The sequence below is a fragment of the Eschrichtius robustus genome, chromosome 6, assembly GCF_028021215.1.
Source record: "Eschrichtius robustus isolate mEscRob2 chromosome 6, mEscRob2.pri, whole genome shotgun sequence".
Taxonomy (NCBI): Eukaryota; Metazoa; Chordata; class Mammalia; order Artiodactyla; family Eschrichtiidae; genus Eschrichtius; species Eschrichtius robustus.
The window spans coordinates 98,914,698-98,938,091 of NC_090829.1; the positions used below are offsets into that span (position 1 = coordinate 98,914,698).

A 23,394-nucleotide genomic window follows, 5' to 3' on the forward strand; every position below is an offset into this window, starting at 1 on the left:
GCTATTTGTCTTCTCCTAGGAACTATACCCAAAAGAATAAAACTGGGTCTTTGGTAAAAATGTAATACAAGAATCTAAGATATCATTATTGTAAAATACATTTATATTGTAAAAAAAATATTAGGGGGAAAAATAGACCTTGCTGGTTTGTAATTAATGAAGCATGGCTCTTTCAAAGGCAGAGAAGGTAAAAGCTTCCCTCAAATCCCACCAATAACTGGTATTGGAGCACACAGAATGCTGTAGAGGGGTAGAAGAGGCTGATTTCAGAGCCAACAGCTGTGACTCTCCCACAGTGACTGTCACCTGTTCGGTTTTCTTTGACAGGGCAGGAACTGGAGCTGTCTCCTGCTGCATCATTGCTGTGTCTCCTCCTCCTTCACCATCTGATGCTTCTAGGAAACATAAAGTTTAAAAATGAGAAAAGCACCTCTCTCTTTCTTTCTCCCATTGCTAGTGTAATCTTGGTACCACCTTTTTAGAAGGTTCTATCCCTTGACTTATTAATTTCACCTCTAAGAAGCTGAATTTAAGAAAATGATCCAAAATGAAGACAGAGATTTAAGAACCAAGGTGGCAGTGTTATTTATAAAACTGCAAAAATGAAGATTATTCAGATGTCTAAATTTGAGAATGTTTAATTATGGAACACTCACGCTGATTTTACAGATATTAAACTCCCCATTTTCAGATAAGAAAGTTGCTGCTTAGAGGGATGAAGTAATTTGCCCCAGGTCATAATACACCTGGGAACCCTACTTGAGTCCAGAGTCTTCCCCACAAGTGATACTGCCTGCACTGAGAACCAGCCAGCTCTTGACGCCTGTGTGCTGGCTCCAGGGGTAATGTTAAGAGAGTGTGACAGAAGGATTATAGATCATGAGAAATTCTTATTTTGAATTTATAAAATCTTTCAACACTGGAAAAAGTAAATTCTTACTCTAAGAACCAGGAAAAATAAAAGCTTTAATAATTTTTCTGTTAAAAAGCTCTTTAAAAGAAGCATGGCAACCGTAAGTTTCTTACTTCCCATAGTGCCATACTGTCTTCCAGATTTTAGTGGTTGTTCTCTTTGAACACATTTTTGAATCTTTGAAAGGCTTTACTCACTCCCTTTGAGTTCTTCGGTATATCTCAAAGCCCAAAATGTGAAATTTGTGAGTAATATTGGTCAGAATTCATATTTAGGTACAAATTAACTAGTTTGGTAGTCCTGATGTTTACATACGATGATGGTTAATTTTATGTGTCAACTTGATTGGGCCACAGGGTGCCCAGATATTTGGTCAAACATTATTCTGGATGTTTCTGTGTAGGTGTTTTTGGTTGAGATTAACATTTGAATGGGTAGACTGAATAAAGCAGATTTCCCTCCCTAATGTGGGTGGCACTCATGCAATCAAATATGGCTGGAATAGAACTAAAAGCATGAAAGAAGAAGTAACAACTGACACTGCAGAAATACAAAGGATCATGAGAGATTACTACAAGCAGCTACATGCCAATAAAATGGACAACCTGGAAGAAATGGACAAATTCTTAGAAAAGCACAGCCTTCCAAGACTGAACCAGGAAGAAACAGAAACATGAACAGACCAATCACAAGCACTGAAATTGAAACTGTGATTAAAAATCTTCCCACAAACAAAAGCCCAGGGCCAGATGGCTTCACAGGCAAATTCTATCAAACATTTAGAGAAGAGCTAACACCTATCCTTCTCAAATTCTTCCAAAATATAGCAGAGGGAGGAACACTCCCAAACTCATTCTATGAGGCCACCATCACCCTGATACCAAAACAAGACAAAGATGTCACAAAAAAAGAAAACTACAGGCCAATATCACTAATGAACATAGACGCAAAAATCCTCAACAAAATACTAGCAATTCGAATCCAACAATACATTAGAAGGTTCATACACCATGATCAAGTGGGATTTATCCCAGGGATTCAAAGATTTTTCAATATCCGCAAATCAATCAGTGTGATTCACCACATCAAAAAATTGAAGGATAAAAACCATATGATCATCTCAATAGATGCAGAAAAAGCTTTTGACAAAATTCAACCCCCATTTATGATAGAAACTCTCTAGAAAGTGGGCATAGAGGGAACCTACCTCAACATAATAAAGGCCATATATGACAAACCCACAGCAAACATCATTCTCAATGGTTAAAAACTGAAAGCATTTCCTCTAAGATCAGGGACAAGACAAGGATGTCCACTCTCACCACTATTATTCAACATAGTTTTGGAAGTTTTAACCACAGCAAGCAGAGAAGAAAAAGAAATAAAAGGAATCCAAATCAGAAAAGAAGAAGTAAAATTGTCACTGTTTGCAGATGACATGATAGTATACATAGAGAATCCTAAAGATGCTACCAGAAAACTACTAGAGCTAATCAATGAATTTGGTAGAGTAGCAGGATACAAAATTAGTGCACAGAAATCCCTTGCATTCGTATACACTAACAACGAAAGATCAGAAAGAGAAATTAAGGAAACACTCCCATTTACTATTGCAACAAAAAGAATAAAATACCTAGGAATAAACCTACCTAAGAGGCAAAAAACCTGTATGCAGAAAACTATAAGACACTGATGAAAGAAATCAAAGACAATACAGATGGAAAGATATATCATGTTCTTGGATTGAAATAATCAACATCGTGAAAATGACTGTACTACCCAAAGCAATCTACAGAATCAATGCAATCCCTGTCAAATTACCAATGGAATTTTTCACAGGACTAGAACAAAAAATTTTACAATTTGTATGGAAACACAAAAGACCACGAATAGCCAAAGCAATCTTGAGAAAGGAAAATGGAGCTGGAGGAATCAGGCTCCCAGACTTCAGACTATACTACAAAGCTACAGTAATCAAGACAGTATGGTACTGGCACAAAAACAGAAATATAGATCAATGGAAGAGGATAGAAAGCCCGGAGATAAACCCACGCACATATGGTCACCTTATCTTTGACAAAGGAGGCAAGAATATACAATGGAGAAAAGACAGTCTCTTCAATAAGTGGTGCTGGGAAAACTGGACAGCTACATGTAAAAGAATGAAATTAGAACACTCCCTAACACCATACACAAAAATAAAGTCAAAATGGGTCAAAGACCTAACTGTAAGGCCAGATACTATAAAACTCTTAGAGGAAAACATAGGCAGAACACTCTATGACATAAATCACAGCAAGATCTTTTTTGACCCACCTCCTAGAGTAATGGAAATAAAATCAAAAATAAACAAATGGGACCTAATGAAACTTAAAAGCTTTTGAACAGCAAAGGAAACCATAAATAAGATGAAAAGACAACCCTCAGAATGGGAGAAAGTATTTGTAAACAAAGCAACTGACAAAGGATTAATCTCCAAAATATACAAGCAGCTCATACAGCTTAATATCAAAAAAACCAAACAACCCAATCCAAAAATGGGCAGAAGACCTAAACAGACATTTCTCCAAAGAAAATATACAGATTGCCAACAAACACATGAAAAGATGCTCAACATCACTAATCATTAGAGAAATGCAAATCAAAACTACAATGAGGTATCACCTCACACTGGTCAGAATGGCCATCACCAAAAAATCTACAAACAATAAATGCTGGAGAGGGTGTGGACAAAAGGGAACCCTCCTGCACTGTTGGTGGGAATGTAAATTGATACAGCCACTATGGGGAACAATATGGAGGTTCCTTAAAAAACTAAAAATAGAATTACCATATGACCCAGCAATCCCACTACTGGGCATATACCCTGAGAAAATCATAATTCAAAAAGAGTCATGTACCCCAATGTTCATTGCAGCACTATTTACAATAGCCAGGAGATGGAAGCAACCTAAGTGTCCATCGACAGATGAATGGATAAAGAAGATGTGGCACATATATACAATGGAATATTACTCAGCCACAGAAAGGAATGAAATTGAGTTATTTCTAATGAGGTGGATGGACCTACAGTCTGTCATACAGAGTGAAGTAAGTCAGAAAGAGAAAAACAAACACCGGATGCCAACACACATATATGGAGCCTAAAAAACGGTACTGATGAACCTAGTGGCAGGGCAGGAGTAAAGACACAGACGTAGAGAATGGACTTGAGGACACAGGGGGGGAATGGGAAGCTGGGATGAAGTGAGAGAGTGGCATGGACATATATACACTACCAAATGTAAAATAGATAGCTAGTAGGAAGCAGCCGCATAGCACAGGGAGATCAGCTCGATACTTTGTGATGACCTAGAGGGCTGGGAAAGGGAGGGTGGGAGGGAGGCTCACGAGGGAGGGGATATGGGGATATATGTGCACATATAGCTGATTCACTTTGTTCTACAGCAGAAACTAACACAACATTGTAAAGCAATTATACTCCCATAAAGATATTAAAAAAAGAAAAGAAAAGAAGTAAAAGCATGACCTCCCCTGATTAAGATAATTTTTTCTGCCTTTGTACTTGAACTGAAACATTGGCTCTTCCTGGATCTGCAGCCTGCCAGCCTTCAAGCTGGAACTACACCACCAGCTCTCCTGGTTCTCAAGCCTTCTGACTAGGATTGGAACTAGACAACTGGCTCTCCTGGGTCTCCAGCTTGTCAGTCTATCCTGCAGATCTTGGGACTTGACAGTCTCCATAATTGCATGAGCCAATTCCTTTATATATACACACATAGATACACAGAGAGAGAGAGAGAGAGAGAGAGAGAGACAGAGACAGAGAGAGAGAGAGAGAGAGAGATAAATATAGATAGATATATAGATATCTATTCTGTTGCTTCTGTTTTTCTGGAGAATCCTGAATAATACCCCTACTTTTAACTGTGTAGCATGAAAAAAAGGACTCTACCCAATGAAGTAGTAGCAGGTAGAACATTAACAGGGCTTTTTACTTATTTTTTATTTTTAAAATTTATTTATTTATTTATGGCTGCGTTGGGTCTTCGTTGCTGCACATGGGCTTTCTCCAGTTGTGGCGAGCAGGCACTACTCTTCCTTGCGGTGCGCGGGCTTCTCTTGTTGCAGAGCACGGGCTCTAGGCACGCGGGCTTCAGTAGTTGTGGCTCACGGGCTCTAGAGCGTGGGCTCAGCAGTTGTGGTGCACAGGCTTAGTTGCTCCGCAGCATGTGCGATCTTCCCAGACCAGGGCTCGAACCCGTGTTCCCTGCATTGGCAGGCGGATTCTCAACCACTGCGCCACCAGCGAAGTCCCTAACAGGGATTTTTAAATGAAGGACTAAGTTGGCATTAAAAGTATTTATAGAGCTGCTTCTGGGAAGAGAGTAGTAGTAGTCATATTTTCCCTTATTCCTCCTGCTAAGTACAGCGAAAAATCCTGACCATTATATATAAAACAAACATAGGAGATCTCTGAAAGGCGGAGAGAAGAAGTCAGACATGCTAGGGACTTTGGGGCCCAAGGAACAACACAGCGGTGAGCTCCCTGGGTTTTCTTTTTGCCTTATTATCTCAGACTTGGAGCTAAAGAAGCTAGTAACTTGGAAATGCCAGTGACAGCAGACAAAAAAGCCCCAACAAATGTCTGCTCTGTTTAACAAAATGACCAGGAAAACGACAGCCTAGCAAGACTGAAAACCTTTAGATAATAACCACTTGACTTCAGCCAAACACAACAGAAAAACTGTTTTCTTTGCTGCCTACACCAGCAAAGGCTGAGTGGGGAACCTAGACTTCCACCTTTGTCAGGCTGTAATGAGGCACCCCAACTCCTCCTCCACCTTCCATCAGGGTGGTGTCAGAGGTGATCAAGTAGGGACTGAACGCCTGAAGAGATTTTCATCCCTGAAGGGTGGTAACAGACCCCTGTTCTCTACCACCACCACCAGTGCATTATCAATGGAGAATACACTGTGAGCCTGGACTTCCACCTCCTCCTGGTAGTAATGAAGGGCACCTTTCCTTCCCCACTAGGGTCAGAGGAACCCTAGTAGAGAATCAGGACTTTACATACTGCCCAGTGGTAATGAGGCCAACACCCACACTAGTGCTTTAGCAAGCACTGAAAGAGCTATGCAAAGAGATGCACTCAAAAATACTACAATAAATCAAAACAGAATTCTAAAAATGTTCAAGTAACCCACAGGAAGGCAGGAAAGATAAACAAGAAATAGCAAATAAACAGAAAAGACAAAATAAAATGGCATATTTGAATCCCAACATATCAACAATTACATTAATGTAAATGATCTAAACATACCAATTTAAAGACAGAGATTGGGACTTCCCTGGTGGCACAGTGGTTAAGAATCTGCCTGCCAATGCAGGGGACACGAGTTCGATCCCTGGTCTGGGAAGATCCCACATGCCGTGGAGCAACTAAGCCCGTGTGCCACAACTACTGAAACTGCGCTCTAGAGCCTGTGAGCCACAACTACTGAGCCCACGTGCCACAACTACTGAAGCCCATGCGCCTAAAGCCCGTGCTCCGCAACAAGAGACGCCACCACAATGAGAAGCCTGCGCATTGCGATGAAGAGTAGTCCCTGCTCGTCGCAACTAGAGAAAGCCCGTATGCAGCAACGAAGACCCAACGCAGCTAAACATAAATCAATAAGTACATTTATAAAAAAAAAGACAGAGATTGACAAAGTGGATTAAAAAAATGAACTAACTATATGCTGTTTACAAGAAACTTACCTCAAACATGACGATATAGCTAAAAGCAAAATGATGGCTGAAATATAACATGTAAATATTGATAAAAAAGCAGGAGTTATATTAAACTCTATTAATTATATTAATATAAGATTAATTATATTGTATTATATTATATTATATTTGATATTAATATCAGATAAAGGTTGAATAAATTAGTTGTTTCTTTAGTCTGTGTGTGATGTTATTTGGTTCCAAAAAAGAAAACTGCTTTTCTGAAATAAGGATGCTAGTACTGTGATTTCCATTAAGACAGTATTAAAAGAACAGTATGGGGACCCAACCTAACCAGCTTGGCTCCAGCATCTAGATTTCTCTAGAACTGCTGGCATTTGAGGAAGTTAAGCTAGGCCTGTGCCACTCAGTCCCAGTGGCTGATTCAGCTCGTGGAGTGGAGTCACCAAGACAGTGCCACCTTATTTTCAACTCCTTGAGGGTCTATTTAAAAAAAAAAAAAAAAGGATACCACCAGATGGGATTGGTTGAATTCTTCCAGGAGTGGAGTCAAGTACACTGTTCTTTTTCAACCCCAGGCAAAGAGAGCAAAATGCTAAAATTAAAAGTTGCACATATCTTTCTCTTTCTGTCAATCCCTGACTTTGTCCTCTTTATGAAAAGTATCAGAAATCCAATTTCTCAGCAATTTCCTTAAGCTTCTAAGTATTTACTTGCATGAACTCCTTCTAGGCCCTAGGGAGAATACTGACAATGGATCATACAGTTAATTTTTCTTAAAAAATCTGCAAAAGAAAGACATATGGTGATTAAAATAAATACAATAGACCACTGTCTATTTCTACTCAGAATTCACCTCTGTCCCTATCCCCTAGTGAGTAGTGTTGGAGCTGGAGTGACCATTTTGGGGATCCAGTTAGAGGGAGCTGGTTGGACAGACATTGAGCTTGAGTTTAATGAGATATTATAAGGTTCATAATCATAAAGTCTATAGTTAAATTATTGCTAGCTCTCCTACTGTAGGAATACTTCCAGGAATATTCCTACCACCCCATGCCAACTCACCAGACATCTGACACAAAGTGTACAGGGCTAGAGGTTGTGGATTGTGACACAAACACACCTGTAGCCTCCTTCCTTAGAACTATGTGGGAAGTGGAAGAGAAAGCAAGTTTGGGATGAATGAAACCAGAAATTAGTCAGTGGAAAATTCTTCCAATCATCAAAAATGTAAAACTGTAAGCAGAAAATTAGGTTCCCATTTTGTCTATTCAAAATGGAAAGTCTCTCCTATAGGAATACAGTAGATGCTGTATTTTACAGTTAAAAAAAAAATTTTCTTTTTCTTATCTGATAGGGATGAGTAAAATAAAACTTTTCAGAATTCCTGTGTTTATAACAGTACTGTTGTGATTTCTTATTTAAAATAATTTCTTTCATACCTAATTTTGTATCAGTAATTTTGTATTCTTTTTCTAAGAGAGGGTCCCCCAAATTACGTAAGATTTAGGCCTCACAAAAACCTAGATCTGCCCTGGCTATAGACCTGCATAACTCTCCTATGGTTCTCACAGTTTCTCAACAGAATAAACTACTGAAACCCATAACCTGGTAACTTTCAAAAGCACGATGCTAAGCAAAAGAAGCCAGAATCAAGAGGCTGTATAATGTGTGATTCCACTTATTTAACACCCTGGAGAAGGCAAAACTATAGGGATAAAAAAACAGATCAGTAGTTACTGGGGACTGGAGATGGGAAACTTCTGCGGATTGTTGGAAATGTTCTGTAACTTTATTGTGGTGGTGGTTACACAACTGTATGCTTTAGTAAAACTTCATAGAACCATACTCAAAAAGGGGTTAATTTTACTATGTAAATTATTTACTATATAAATTATTCCTCAGTAAGCCTGACTTAAAAAAAAACTGATAGAAGCTAACTTTCATCAAACAATTTGTAACACTTGCCCAATGTCACACAACTAATAGGCAGAGCTGGGATTTGAATCCCAAATATTTTAATGTTGGAGTCCACCATCTTAACCTCCACACTACCCTTGCATGAGAAGATGCTGCTTATAGCTAAAATGATGTTTCCTTCTATTCTGTTTGCTAAGAGGTTTGTTTATTGTTTTATTTTAAAATCACTAATAGGTGTTAAATTTAATGCAATGCCTTTTGTTTTTGCATTTACTGAGATGATCATATGGGTTTCTCCTATAATCTGTTAATGTGGCCAACCGTGAAAATAGGTTGTCTAATGTTAAACCATTCTTGCTATTCCTAGGATAAATCCCAATTAATTGGTCATGACGTATTTCTTTTTTAATAATGTTGGTTTTTATTTTGGTTACCATTTTATTTAGATATTTATTTACATAATTTTCCTTTCTAGTATCCTCCTTGTCTGGTTTAGGTATTGAGGTTATATTAGCTTCATAAAAGAGTTGGGAAATGTCTCCTCATTTTCTATCCTCTGAAATAGTTGTATACGTATAGTTAAGATGATCTGTTTCTTGATATTTGGTAAAATCTGTTAGTAAAAGAAGCAGAGCATAGTATTCTTTTTGTGGGTATGTTTTAACAAATGCTTCAATTTCTAACAGTTATATGATTATTCGGGTTTTTCTATTTTTAACTCAATTTTGGTAAGTATTATTTTTCTAGGTAATTGGCTGTTTTATTTAAATTTTTCAAATTTATTGGAGAGGTGTGATCATTATATGTAGCTATGTCTTCTTTTTCTTTTCTCCCAGTTTTTATTTGAACCTTTTTTTTTTCTTGTTCTGTCTTGGAGAGGTATTTCCTTAAAAAAACAACAACAACAACCAGGTTCTGTATTATAGATGTTTTCTATTGCTTCTTTGATTTCTAGTACACTAATTAACATTCTTTACTTTCTTTAGGTATACTCTATTGAGTTCTTAATTTTTGTAGTTGGATATTTAGCCCATTAAGTTTTTCTCTTTCTGATGTAATAAGCATTAAGGATATATATTTTCTTAACACTTTATAACAACTGAATACCATACATTTTAATATTATAGCAGTTTCATTATCATTTCATTCTAAATATTTTTAAAGACTCTATAATGACTTTTCTTTGACTGATGAGTTATTTAGAAGTGTACTGTTAAATTCTCAAACAGATTTTTTAAAGTTACCTTTTTTTATATTGTGGTTAGAAAAATGGCATGCAAATCAATTCTTTGATATTTGTTAAGACTTGCTTTATTTTCTAGCACAGGGATCAGCACACTTTTTAGGTTTTTAGGGCCACACAGTAAATAAGTGTAGGGTTTGCAGAGCAATAAGGTCTCTGTCAGTAATTACTGGATTCTGCTGTTGTGCAAAAGCAACCTTAGACAATATGTAAATGATTGGGTGTGGCTGCATTCTGATAAACTTTATCCACAGAAACACATCCTGGCTGGATTTGGTCCATGGGTCATAGTTTGCCAGCTCCTGACCTAGTACATAACTATTTATTGATTGACTGATTTTTATTGAAAATAGTTGACATAGAATATCATGCTAGTTTCAGGTGTACTACCTAGTAATTTGACGTTTGGATACATTAGGAAATCATCACCACAGTTAGTCTAGTAACCATCTGTCCCCATACATAATCAATTTAAAAAAAAATTTTTTTTTTTGGACTAGAATATGCAGTATCTAATTGTTAGGTGCATAGTTCTATACATGATTACAGATAAACTTAATTATGTTTTTCAAATCTGCTATATGTTTATGAATTTTTATGTTTTATCTATCAATAATTGACATATATATTAACATCTTCCACTCTTAATTTGAATTTCTCCATGTTTTCCAGTAATTCTGTCAGTTTTTGTTTACACATCCCATAGGTATGTTAGGTGCATGCAAGTTTGGAACTGTTACAACTTCCTATTGGTTGATTGTTCCTTTTATCATTATGTGGTGACACAGTTTTAAAAATCCATCTTGTTGTAGAGAACAAACGTATGGACACCAAGGGGGGAAAGTGGTGGGGGGAGGGGTGGTGGTGGGATGAATTGGGAGATTGGGATTGACATGTATACACTAATATGTATAAAATAGATAACTAATAAGAACCTGCTGTATAAAAAAATAAATAAAATAAAATTCAAAAATTTAAAAAAAAAATCCATCTTGTTGGGACTTCCCTGGTGGTGCAGTGGTTGGGAATCCGTCTGCCAATGCAGGGGACACGGGTTCAATCCCTAGTCCGGGAAGATCCCACATGACGCGGAGCAACTAAGCCCGTGCGCCACAACTACTGAGCCTGCCCTCTAGAGCCCGCGAGCCACAACTACTGAAGCTTGCGCGCCTAGAGCCCTTGCTCCTCAACAAGAGAAGCCACCACAATGAACAGCCTGCGCACCGAAAGGAAGAGTAGCCCCCGCTCGCCGCAACTAGTGAAAGCCCACGCGCAGCAATGAAGACCCAACGCAGCCAAAAATAAATAAATAAAATAAATCTATAAAAAAAATTCATCTTGTTTAATTTAGTTCAATTTCACTTATTTGGGGAGGGGTATTCTATATTTCTAGAGGCGCTCAGCTGTTCTCTGGGAAATCTAACTATACACACTGAAAGCTAATGTTGGAGACACAGCTGTACTTCAACAGTCTAAAGTGTTTTGCTAAAATTACTCATCCCTAGAAACCAGAATGTTTTATTTGGCCAGGAGAAGCAGGGCTGGGAACTACTCTTCAAGAACCATGTTCCCAGCTCATTAAGGGACTCCTACCAGCATCACTGAGAAAGAACACAATTCCCACATCCACAGAACAGGACCCTGTGAAAAGTGAACTCAGTGAAGGCCCTAAGGCCATGCCAGCAAAACAACACAGGGCAGGGGGAGGGGAGAGCAGAGGAAGGGAGAGGAGGGGAGAAACAGTGAGAAGTATAGCCAGTGAAAGAAAAGGGCTCTCAATTCTGGCTCCACTTGTACTAACAGTGCGCATGCAGTGAAGGAAGCTCCATCCTTTACTGCTTCTGCACACTTTTCAAAATAATTACTACAGGTATGCCATGACCAAAAAATAAGGGCTTACAATCAATCAGACCACGCCAGAAAAGAATCATACATCTGTAAGTGTACCTCTCATTTATTCTTACTGTTCATAATGCCTGCTCTCCCTTTACCTTTGTCATCTCTCCTTTTCTATCAAAATCTTAGTCCCATCCTCCAAAATTCAGCACAAGTTTCCCCCTCTGTAAAGATCTTCCAAAAGTAGAAACAAGACTATCTTAGGGCTATAATCTAGCAAATAGTTGCGACTTTCACTGAGAAAAGAAAATGCTGAGAAAAGGGGAACAGGATCTAGTGTACAAATGAAGAATTATGTGATCGGCAGCAGGAGGAACGGTAAACCCAAGGCCATGTCTATTGTGCCCAATCCAGGGCACCTGGTTGTATTGAGGGGGCTGCTCGGAGAAGCCTTGGCAGGCTCAACCTTTAGTCTCCTAGCCTTTTCTGGCCACACAGTCCCTGCTCTGGGTACAGGGACACTGGACCACTCAAAGTCTTCTGTAGCCTTGCGGTGGGTCATCAGGCTTTACATTAGCATGGCATATGCCTCTCTGATTTTGTTTCATTTTTCCTAGGTACCATCTTTTCCTTTTTGCTTTTTCACTCTCATAGGCAACAAGAAACTGGGCATGATCTACCTTTTCCATCTCTCAGGCTCCTAAACATGTCCTCTCCCTCTCTCTCCAAAAGATTTGACAAAACAAATGTTTCTCAATGTAAGTCCCCTGTGAGTTAGTTCTTGCCATCAGAAGTCTTCCTGTCATTCTGAACTGGAATGGGGAATGGGGATGGGGTGGGGGTGGGGAACCCTTTTCCCATTGAGTTTTGCTGTTTCTAGTGGCAACTGCTACAGCCTGGTCTACATTCCAGTAATGCTCCTATTTTCATAGCTGAAGATGACCCTAGCAACAGATCCAGACTTTGTTTATAAAATATGTTTCCAGTTCCCACAGGAAACTTTAAAGTTAGAAAATTTGGAATAAGATGGCACAACTCTGAACTGTTGTCACTTTATGGGTCCTAAAACTCTGAAAGAAAGTAAAGCACTACGACCAATAACACTGTCTCAAAAATACATGAGTAAAGAAAAATGTTTCACCTTCTATCTGTGGGGATCTTAAATGCTACACAATTTGTTGCCAGTAACATGTCAGCAGTTGTAATGTATAGAAATATCTAATCACTGTGTCGTATACCAGGAACTAACATAGTGTTGTAGGTTAATTATACTTCAAAAGCAAACAAACTCATAGAAAAAGAGATCAGATTTGTGGTGACCTGAAGCAGGGCGTGGGCGGAGAGAGAACTGGATGAAGGTCCTCGAAAGGTACAAACCTCCAGTTATAATAAGCAAGTATTAGGGATGCAATGTACAGCACGAGTAATATAATGAACACTGCTGTATGTTATCTAGGAAAGTTGTTAAGTGAGTAAATCCTAAGAGCTCTCATCACACGGAAAAAATATTTTCTCCCTTTTTCTTTTAGCTTATATCTATATGAGATAATGGATGCTCACTAAACTTAATTGTGTTAATCATTTCATGATATATGTAATCAGTATGCTGTACACCTTAAACTTACACAGAGCTGTAATGGGGGTCCTCATTTCCTCTCCTCTGCCTAGAAGAGGTGTGGACGTGACCCATCTTTAGCCAAGAGGACCTGAGCTGTGTTCTGATAGCAGAAAAGGTTTACTATCTTCATGGACACTGTTGGTCTCACATGATACTTGTGACAGATTTTTCCAGTCTCCAAGTCACCACCCTGGATAACTACTTGCCTCATGTTGCTCTGGTCTGCACGATAATAAAGACCTTATTACTAAAAAAAATTAGATCTCAATAAAACTGGAAGAAAGAAAAAACACAAATAGAGTAGCTAAACAGCAAAACAAACAAAAACATACACAGGACAGGCCCCTGAGGAACCACCAAATTGGGTTAAAGCACCCAAAGCCACAGGAGTCTGACCTCTTCTGTGAACGCTCACACTTAAGCCTGGCTGCGGTGGCAGTAAAAAAAGGACTTTTAATGCCAAAACTGAGGGTGCCAGAGGAACTGTCTTATCTTTAAGGTACAAAAATGTAGTGGAGATCATGCAAATATCAGAGGACAGCTCTGCAGGCAGAATAGTTGCCTGCCGGCTATCTGTCCTGAATAAGGCATTTTTTCCTTTTATCCTATTTTATTTTTAGCTTAAGGCAAAAAAAAAAAAAAAAAAAAATGGTAACTCAGCTTGGGCAACAGGACCTCAACTTTAGTCTTGAGTGTTAAGAGCTTCACCCTTCTTCCTTTCTAGTTTATTTTAAATGTTGGAACATTTACATATTTCGGGGCAGTTTTCAAACCATGAGTAATTTCAATTTAACCTTTTCTGGTCAATCTTTGTAGTTGGAGTTAGGTGAATAGAGCCATGGACACTGGCAGTGGCATTTTGGGTCTTATTAGAATTGTTATGTTTATTGGATGAGCGTACTTGTTACATTTGGAAGCACTGCTACATAAATCCTCCATTCCTGGAACAGAAACTAATAATAATGTTAATAACTCTTACATAGTCCTTATTTTGAGTAAGGCAGTGTTCTAAATGCTCTACACATATTAACTCATTTAATTCGCATGTCAGTCTTACGAAATGGGTACTGTTACTACAAGCTCTGTTTTACAGAGGTGGACATGGAAGCACTTGCCCAAGGTTAATGAGAGAGTGCATCAGGATTTGGATCTAGGCGATTTTGATTCAGTTTGCTCTTAACCATTATGCAATACTGCCCCTCTAACTTAGAAAACTAGGTGGCTCTCAGGTGGTACTAATCATTAAGCTAGGTACTGGAATCCAAAGGGCTTGATATGTAAAGCCCAGTTTAACAATAATGTATGTTCTTACATTTGAATAACACTCATCTAACTGGGGCAGAAGCTGCTGCATGTGGTGAATAACTCCCCTCCTCCAAAACAAACAAACAAACAAACAAACAAACAAACATATCCAATTAGTCCAGATATCTGTTAGGAACTCTCCCCCACCACCCCTGTATCCATCCTATAGTTTAGCTGGGGAGAAAATTATCCTGGTTTGCCTAGGCTAGTCCTGGTTTATGCTTGTCATTCCCACATCCCATCTGATTTAGTATCTGTCTTATTGCAGGGATCCTTTAATACATTAATATGCATTACTACTGTCCAAGTGTGAGAATGGAAACGAGATCACCCTCAGGTTTATCTGACCCCTGAACTCTGCTCTTTGCAGCACAACTGTTAACAGCTCCCAGAACAGCACTCTGTGCACACCTCTTGGGAAGTGCCAGTATAGAGGAGTGACAAAGGAAGTCCTAGAAGTCTTAGATTCCAGTTCCAACTTTTGTGATCTTGGGCAGATCATTTACTTTATGCCACAGTCTTCCCATTTGTGGAATGATGAAGTCAGACTTCTATGATTTATGATTTTCTGGTTCAGGCCAATTTCTATTAAGAATGCTGTATACCCTGGACAAGTCAAAATTTCCAGAGTGAGGTGAAATGTTGAAGTACAGAGGTATAGGGTAACATTTAAAAAAATATAGGTGAACATGGCCCGTTATATGAGTATGTGAGTTACGTCATGTCCCCTGAACAGAAATTTCATAAGGAAAAGGCCTAGGAGGCTGCAGTTAGACCTGCTCCCCACTCACTCTTGTTATAAAGTGTGAGCCCAAGGGAGAGAAATGTTACAATGGAAAAGCACACTGTTTCTGTTGTGACTGCCCTATAGCCTTCACAGAGACTTCAACTACCTATTATATTACTTAATGTATGCCTTTAATGTGCATCTTGTGAATTGTTAAAGGTGGGTGTAATGTTCACATGCCCTGCTTCAGAATGCTTAACTTTCTTGCCCAGCTTGTCAATGGAAAACCCAGATCTTAACTGCCTTTTTGTGTAGCTTAGGAAAAGGTACTTTATTGCTTTATCCTTAAAGTTTCCTGCTGTTAAACTAGGCTTAAGGATATTAACCAATCAACTAATTACCAGCTACATAGGAAATATACAGAGAGGGGTTTGTGTTTGGAATGATCTTCAAGAACTGTAACTCTGAGGTCTTACATGATAGAGTGGGATAAAGCTGAGATCTAACAGTCTAAAGGGGTAAATAAATAAGGGACTGAAACAAAAATTTGGCACGACCATAAAAAGATGGTCCCACTATAATAAGAGATATATTCTTATAATTTTGATACAGTTACTTCTACCTTTTGTTCTGTCTCTCTGTGTATATGAGTATATGTATGTGTATATACGCATACATATCTGGAATTACATACAATATACAAATACTTTATCTTTTAATATTGTATTATGAGTATTCTCCCATGTCAGTAGTCTTGAAAAACATTTTTAATGGCTATGTGACAAACTGGTGTTTGCCTACACTATATTTAATTTGTTCTTCTACCATTACTTAGATTACTTCTAAAAGTTGCCTTTGTATATTTATTGTCATAGACAGCTTTATAAATTTCATGCATTTCTGATTAGAACAGAATTCTAGAAGAGAAATTACATTGTAAGAAGGTATGTGTGTTTTTTAAGGGTTTTAACAACTTCTAAACTGTTTTTCAGATGGTTTGGGGTCAATTTTAAAGTCATCAACATGTATAAAAACACCTGTTTCATCACACTACAGCAAATACTGAATTTTTAAACATTGCTAAGAGGTAAAAATGATACTGCATTTTAATTTGCATTCATTTGATATGACCAAGAGTAAATATTTTGGTTTTTATTAGCTTGTGTATTTCTTATATGAATAGAATGTCTTAACCTTTGTTTATTTGTCAAGAAGGGTTTTAATGTTTTCTTACCAATTTGTATAAATCTTTTAATGTTAAGGTTAATTTAAGAAGTTGTTTTATCTTTTAATTTTTAAAATTATTTTTGACCTAGAGATGTTTTAAATTGTAATGAGATCGAATATATCACCTTTTTTCATTGCAATTATGCTTTGCAAAGTTCACCCTACTCTTAAGTAGATACTTTTATCTAGTTTAAAAATTTTTTTGATCTTTTTTTTTTAAAACATTTAACTTAAATCCTATAGAGTAGATTTTGTTGTATGGTATAAAGTAAAGCTCTAACTTTATTATCTTTTCAAATATTTAATCAGTTGTCCTAACACCTTGCTGAAGGATTCTTCTCTCCCACATTATCTTATTATAGCACTTTCATTTAATCAAAACACAAATCATACATATGCTCAGGTCTGGTTCCATTGATCTGCCTGTGAGTCTTCTACGGGTACCATACCATCATTTATTTTAAAAAACATACTGAACTTCCTTTTTTATTTTCTAAATGGCTATCACATTGGGGTGCAGGGAGTAACAAAAGAGGGAATGCCAGATTCAGGCCAACATCTCTGAGAGAGGTAGAAAGGGCCAGGGATGGATGGAGGTCAGTAAGGATGCAGGGATAGAAGTTAAGCTGTTTCTCTCCAGAATCTCACATCACACCTTTGTCACTCAATAACTGTTTGGCTTTGGGTAAGTTAATTCACCTTTCTGTGCCATGATTTCCTTATATGTAAAATGAGGTTGTTAAGAGGTTAAGTGAGGTAGTGTAAAACTCTTACAACAATGCACAGCTCATGGCAAACATTATTATCAGTTAGTTATTTGAAGCTATCTTCCACTTCCATCATGTCTCTGAAATTACTCTTCTAAGGACATCAATGATTCCTTAATTGTCAATTGGGACAGAGATTAAAATTACAGGCTCTCTAGAATCAGGCTGCCTGGATTAGAATAATACCTCTGCCATTTAATGCTGTGTGACCTTGGCAAAGTTACTTGGTCTTTCTGTGCCTTAATTTCTTCATCTATAAAATGGGAATATTAATAGTGCCAGCCTTATAGGGGTATTACATGGAGTCTTGACATAATAAATGTAAATTGCTTAGCACACTGTCTACCACATAAGTAAATTCTCAGGAAATGTTCATTATAACCATCATCTTACCTGACTGCCTTGGGGCACTTGACACTGATGTTGACCCTCAACTTTTTGATACGCTCTCCTCCTTTGTGTTCTGGCATACTATGGTTCTCAACCCATCACTTCATGCACTCTCTTCTTTTACCTATCCTGTAAAATGCTGGCATTCTCCGAGGTGTCCTCCACTTACCCTTTTCTTTGGTGACCATACACTTTCCTGGTGTTCCTTCTTCTAAGCCAGGAGTTGGCAAAATTTTTATTAGAGGACCAGATAAATAATACTTTAGGCTTGTGGACCCTACAATCTCTGTCACAACTACACATTGAATCATGAAAGCATTCACTGAAAATATGTAAATGAGCGGGCATGGTTATGTTACAACAAAACTTTGTACACAAAAATAGGCAGTCAGAAAATGCGCCATAGTTTTCCAACTCTTCCTCTAGGTAGTTGTTACAGCTCAGGTATCCCTGGATTAGACTACTCATCACACTGCATCTGTCCTCCCTTCTGGACTGTGGGCTACCTGACAGCCTGGTGTCCTTCCACCCTTGCATGTTCTGCATGTAGCATAGAATCTTGCAGATATATTAAATCAACATCTGCAGAAACACTGAATGAGTTGAGCATATAATATCAATCTTAACAGTTAAAAGCTTTGTTGGGCTGTAAGGAAGAAGGCATTTCTTCCATATGACCCCTTCAGTAGCTCCCAAAACAAACTATAGAGAAGACCTCATGGCCTGTATAAAACACTGAAATGCCTAGTAGAATTAATCTTTCTTTCCCAAATGTGAAAAGGAAATTCAGGTCCAGGAAATTCACAATTTCAAGGACCAAGTAATATTGCAGACATCAAAATAGAGCTGTCCAGCATGATCTATAAAACAGGACACATTTTATAGGAATTGAGAAACAGCTGTTTCCCCATTTCTGTTTTAAAAAGGGGAATAGGCTACAGGGCTCAGAGGTATATGCTAAGCATACGGAAAAAATTTATTTGCTTAAAGAAATGTGACATGGAGCTGGCAAAGGGCTCAGTTTGTAAGAGATAATGTCCTGGTGGGTGAAATTAATAGGCTAAGAAGGATATATATACAGAGTCATTTCAGCATTGTGATTAATGAAAAAGGAAACACCAATAAACACTGAAGGGAAAGAAAGAAAAGTAAAGTTGAAGCTGGAAAGAACTGAATATGCTCTAGGGAAGACACTAGCTTCAAGAACCAAATATCACTTGCAATAATAATGACTTTAGTAAAATAAATTTTAGATAAAGATGACACTAGTTTAGGGGAAAATATGGAAACCAAAACTTGAGTCACAAGTAACAGTGTGAATATTGAGTTTCTCTAAAAACAGTTAGAGAATACTTATAGACCTAAGAATACCTGGAAAATATATTAAAGACTCTAGGGAAGAATTTTAGACTTCTGGAATATCTTTAGAATAGGTAATAGACAAAGAAGCATGTTTTAACTTTTTCCTTTTAATTTCCATGTTTAAACTTAACCAGTAATAATATTTTTAGTATAATTAAACATTTGCTGAACTCCTTTTATGGGAGATTACTCATTTTGTGTGACTCAACGTATTCTCTCAGGTGGCAATTACCAGGCAGCACTCTTTAGAATTTTGTAAAATTATAAAATCGTTATTGCTGTGAAAAAAGGACCTAAGATTTTCTTAAAAAGAAACTCAGTCAATGTTGTTTTTCTTCAGTTTTCTATATTCTCCTGCCTCTTAAGAATTATGAGAGGATTCATTATGTGGCTACATGCACATTAATTCATTCATCCTTCAAATATTTAATGAGCACCTACTATGTACCAGGTACTGTGGCAAGCACAGAGGAGGCAAGATGAATAAGATACGATCCTTACTCTGAAAAGCTGACAATATATTGAGAACAACAGACATGTGTATAAGCAATTAAAATGCAATGTGATGCTATAGTGATAGAGAACAGACATAAAGTGGTCAGGGACTTGGGGTGGGGGGAGGGTGGGACTATAAAGGGCACACTAGGGAATTTTCTAAGGTGACAGGACTGTTTGCATATTGATTGTGGTAGTGGTCATACACATCTGTAAGTGTGTTACAATTCATAGACCTGTATGTCAAAAGAAAAAAAAGGATAATTTTACTGTACAACAATTTAAAAAATAAAATGAAAAACAATGTGATGCTGCCCAACAACAGGAGAACAGATAAATAAACTCTGGTATATTCATATGACAGAACACCACTGAGCAATGAAAGGAATGGACCGCTGATAAATGCAACAATATGGATGAGTCTCAAAAGCACAACGGAAAGCTGAGTGAAAGCAGCTGGATACAACGAAACACAGCCTGTATGATTCCATTCATATGAAATCTAGAGTAGGCAACATTAACATAGGACGACAGAAATCAGATCAGTGGTGGCTTCTGTATGGGAGGGTGAGGGTGCGGTAGGGATTGACTGGGAAGGGAACTCAGGGAACTTTCAGGAGTGATTGAAATGCTCTAGGTCAAAACTGATCGAACTTAAGATTTGAGTACCTCAATACATGTAAATTATATACCTCAATAAATAATATGCATTTAAGCTATCTTGGCTTGTCTTTCACAACACAGAATTTCTAATTGTGTTTAAAGTTGTAAAAAAAACCATTAACCTCTCTACCATATGCTACCATTTTCTTTTTAAGTTAAATTAGAATTTCTTTTGATTTCTTAATGAAATAAACATAATATCCAATAATAAATCTCATGACAAACATAATTAAAATGCAAGTGCAGAGTATGCAGCAGTAGCGGGACAAGGAGGCCAGAACTCTGTATTCTGTTGGGGTGAGGGTCTGTTACCGGGGAAAGCATTCAGAAAGAAGTGAATCTCATTGGGATGCTGAAGAAAGAGTAGGTGTTCAATGCAAAGACCAGGAAAGGAATGGCTTTCCAGAACAACATGTGCAAAGTCACGGATGTGAGAGGGCTGGGGCATGTCCTTCTGGGTGAGGTGCACACAGGGGAAATGAAGCTGTAAAGGAGGGCTGGGCCCAGACTGTAAAGATCACCCCCTTCCCTCCCCCACCCTCTGGTGCACCAGTGCTAAGGACTTTATGTGGACAGCTGAATTTAATCACAACCATCTCCATTTTTCAGAACTGGGGCTTGCAAGGTGCAGGGCCTCACCCAGGTCCCTTGCCCATTAAGCATTCCCACACAGATAGCTCAGGCTTTCACTCTCATCCTCAACGGTGTGCTGCCTCCTATTTGCCATGCTGAGGAGTTTGGCCTTGATTATGATGCTGATGGGACCTAATGGAAGCTTTTGCCTGTCCAGAATCTGCTTTAAAGAGATAACTGGGCTCTGACAAGAATGGATCAGTTGAATTGTGGTTCTCAGTCTTTTTTTCCTGCCTCAATTCCCTTGAGAACTATTTTTAATATCATTTGTAACGATGGCTAAGCAGTGATCGTCAAAGGCTGTCTCCATGCCCGCCCCATCCCCATTCTACAATTACTCCCCCTGCCAAGAGGTTCTAATTTTGGGATTGGGTCAGCAACTAGGTGATCGTTCTATAAGTCTCTAAGTGGGAGATGGTATACCCTTGGGATCCCCAAATCTAAATGTGAACATGTATGGAGTGGAGAGGCTGGTATTGGGGAATTTTGTACAGATGCCTGAGATCCTGAGGTAAGTGGATTTGCTGATCAGCTAGTTTCCAGGTCTTGGTGATGATCCAGATTTCCTGGCCCCTGGACCACCTGAGGTATGGAACTCTGTCAGGCCTGGAGGTTTTACAGACATCCTTGAAAAGAGGACATTGCCTCTGCGGTGCTCTAAGGATTATGGTTCTCTGCTAGAGGGGACCACAAGAAGGCTCTCAGAAGAACCCAGGCCCTGATCTCAGGACAGACGCTTCCTAGGAAGTTCCATCTGCTGAACAGAGATGAAGATTGAGCAAAGGGCTTGGCACTGGCATTGGAGAGTTGCCTTAATTGATAATGGATTTAAAATAATCACAACAAAGCGGCGCAGAGCTCTGTGACCTATCAAGTGTATTCACATTCATTATCTAAAAATGATTTTGAGCCCCCCTAAAATGCTGGAGGCCAGATGAGGAAACTGAGGCTTAGGGAGGTTAAATAGTTGCCACTTGCATAGTTTGCCCTCCTGCCTGTTTTTTTTCCTTATTTCTCTCCCTCCCTTTATGCCCAACTTCCTTCCTTCAGTTTTAAGAAATATCCAGCTGTTAGAGTTAACTATGGGCCATCTTATTCTAGAAAGGATTTAAGGCAGCTTACAAGGTGACACACACACACAAAAGATAGTATAAATTAAAAGTGGGAGTGAATATGAAAGAAAAATAAGAATTAGAACTGAAATCAATCCAAGGGTTACACTAAAGATGTTATAATGACCTATATATTTGCTATTGATGGGGCACAAATTGGATTCTAAGTTTCTAGTCGCCAATGTGAAAAAAGGAAACCTTATCACTATTCAGAGTGGCCACTGGCTAAAAACAATAATAGCAACAACAACAAAACAATCAATTCCTCAGGAGAAGTATGATTTTGGGTTCTTAATAATTACAACACAAGTCAAAATGCACAGCAACTTCCTTTGATAACTTAACAGCTTTGAACTAGGCCTAAAAGGTAATTCTGGTTTTCACACAAGAGAAACTACCATGTCATGTTTTAAAGAACATGAAAAATAGACCATCTCTCTGAACTCCTGTAGCAAATTCCATTTACAGAAACCAAAGCGGATGAGACCCAGTGAACTCATTAGTTGTTGAAACAGTTTCAGGACCAAGGGAGACAGGCAGGGTGACTATTTCCGCATTTGCTACAGGGGAAGAGACAAAAACCCACCTACCATGCTACAGGAATAAATAGGTCTTCATGGAGATATTTCATCTTACTTTGTAAACTGTTTTAACTTCATGATTAGGACTTGGTGGCAAATATTACACAACCTTTTTACATCTTATGTTTCTAATGATGACTATTCCGGAGTGCCACTTTCTATGTTGTACATCTTGCTGCCTTCAGGCCCCAGGGCCAGGATTTATTTATGTTGGCTATTTTATACTTTCTTCACTCAACCCTCCAGTTTCCCTTACTTTTATGCCAAGGAATGAGCACAGAGTTTTTCCTTTTTATAATTTATACATGCAGAAAATACATCCAAGTCAGGAATGCCCCTTTCATCCACAGGAAGAATCTGGGGCTACCTGACTCATCGACACGACAAGCCCAGAAACAGAAAAAGCAATCTGGCTGAAAGGCAAAAATGAGTGGAAACTTCTAAGCCGGCCTACAGCTAAGGTGCTATGTCATGTGAAATTAATTCTCTGAGGTCAACAATTAGAGTCAGGTTACAGCCCATACATAATTCTGCCTGCTAATTACGTGACCCAGTATTTATTTCATTGAGCGAGATGCCCAGCCATGACTTCCAAGTGTGGGCTTGGGGGCAGAGGGAAGGGAGCAGCCAGCCAGAGAAATAGCCACCCCTTTCTTTTACAAACAGACATGTATCCCAGGTCCCCAACTGAGACAATTTCGCTACCTTTCTAAGTGAGAGGTCAGATGTGTCATGCTCCTCCCTTTCCAGCAAAATGAGGCATTTGAGATCACGGAGCTCTTTAGCAAAGTGCATAAGATGCCTGAAGAAGCTGAGTCAGCTCTGTCAGGAGAACCTGGAGGTGAGATGGTAGCAAAACCACCTTT

The 23,394-nt window shown here is 38.5% G+C and overlaps 1 protein-coding gene across 4 annotated transcripts in view; it reads right to left on the minus strand.

Moving 5' to 3' along the window:
- Positions 1-23,394, minus strand: part of CMSS1 (cms1 ribosomal small subunit homolog) — a 383,497-nt gene that overhangs the window by 35,864 nt on the left and 324,239 nt on the right. For 3 of the 4 annotated variants that reach the window (XM_068546864.1, XM_068546862.1, XM_068546866.1), the window contains exon 2: positions 307-395. In XM_068546864.1, the coding sequence (XP_068402965.1) occupies positions 307-395 (89 nt within the window). The remainder of the gene's footprint in view (positions 1-306; positions 396-23,394) is intronic. The other variant, XM_068546863.1, reaches the window with a different exon arrangement.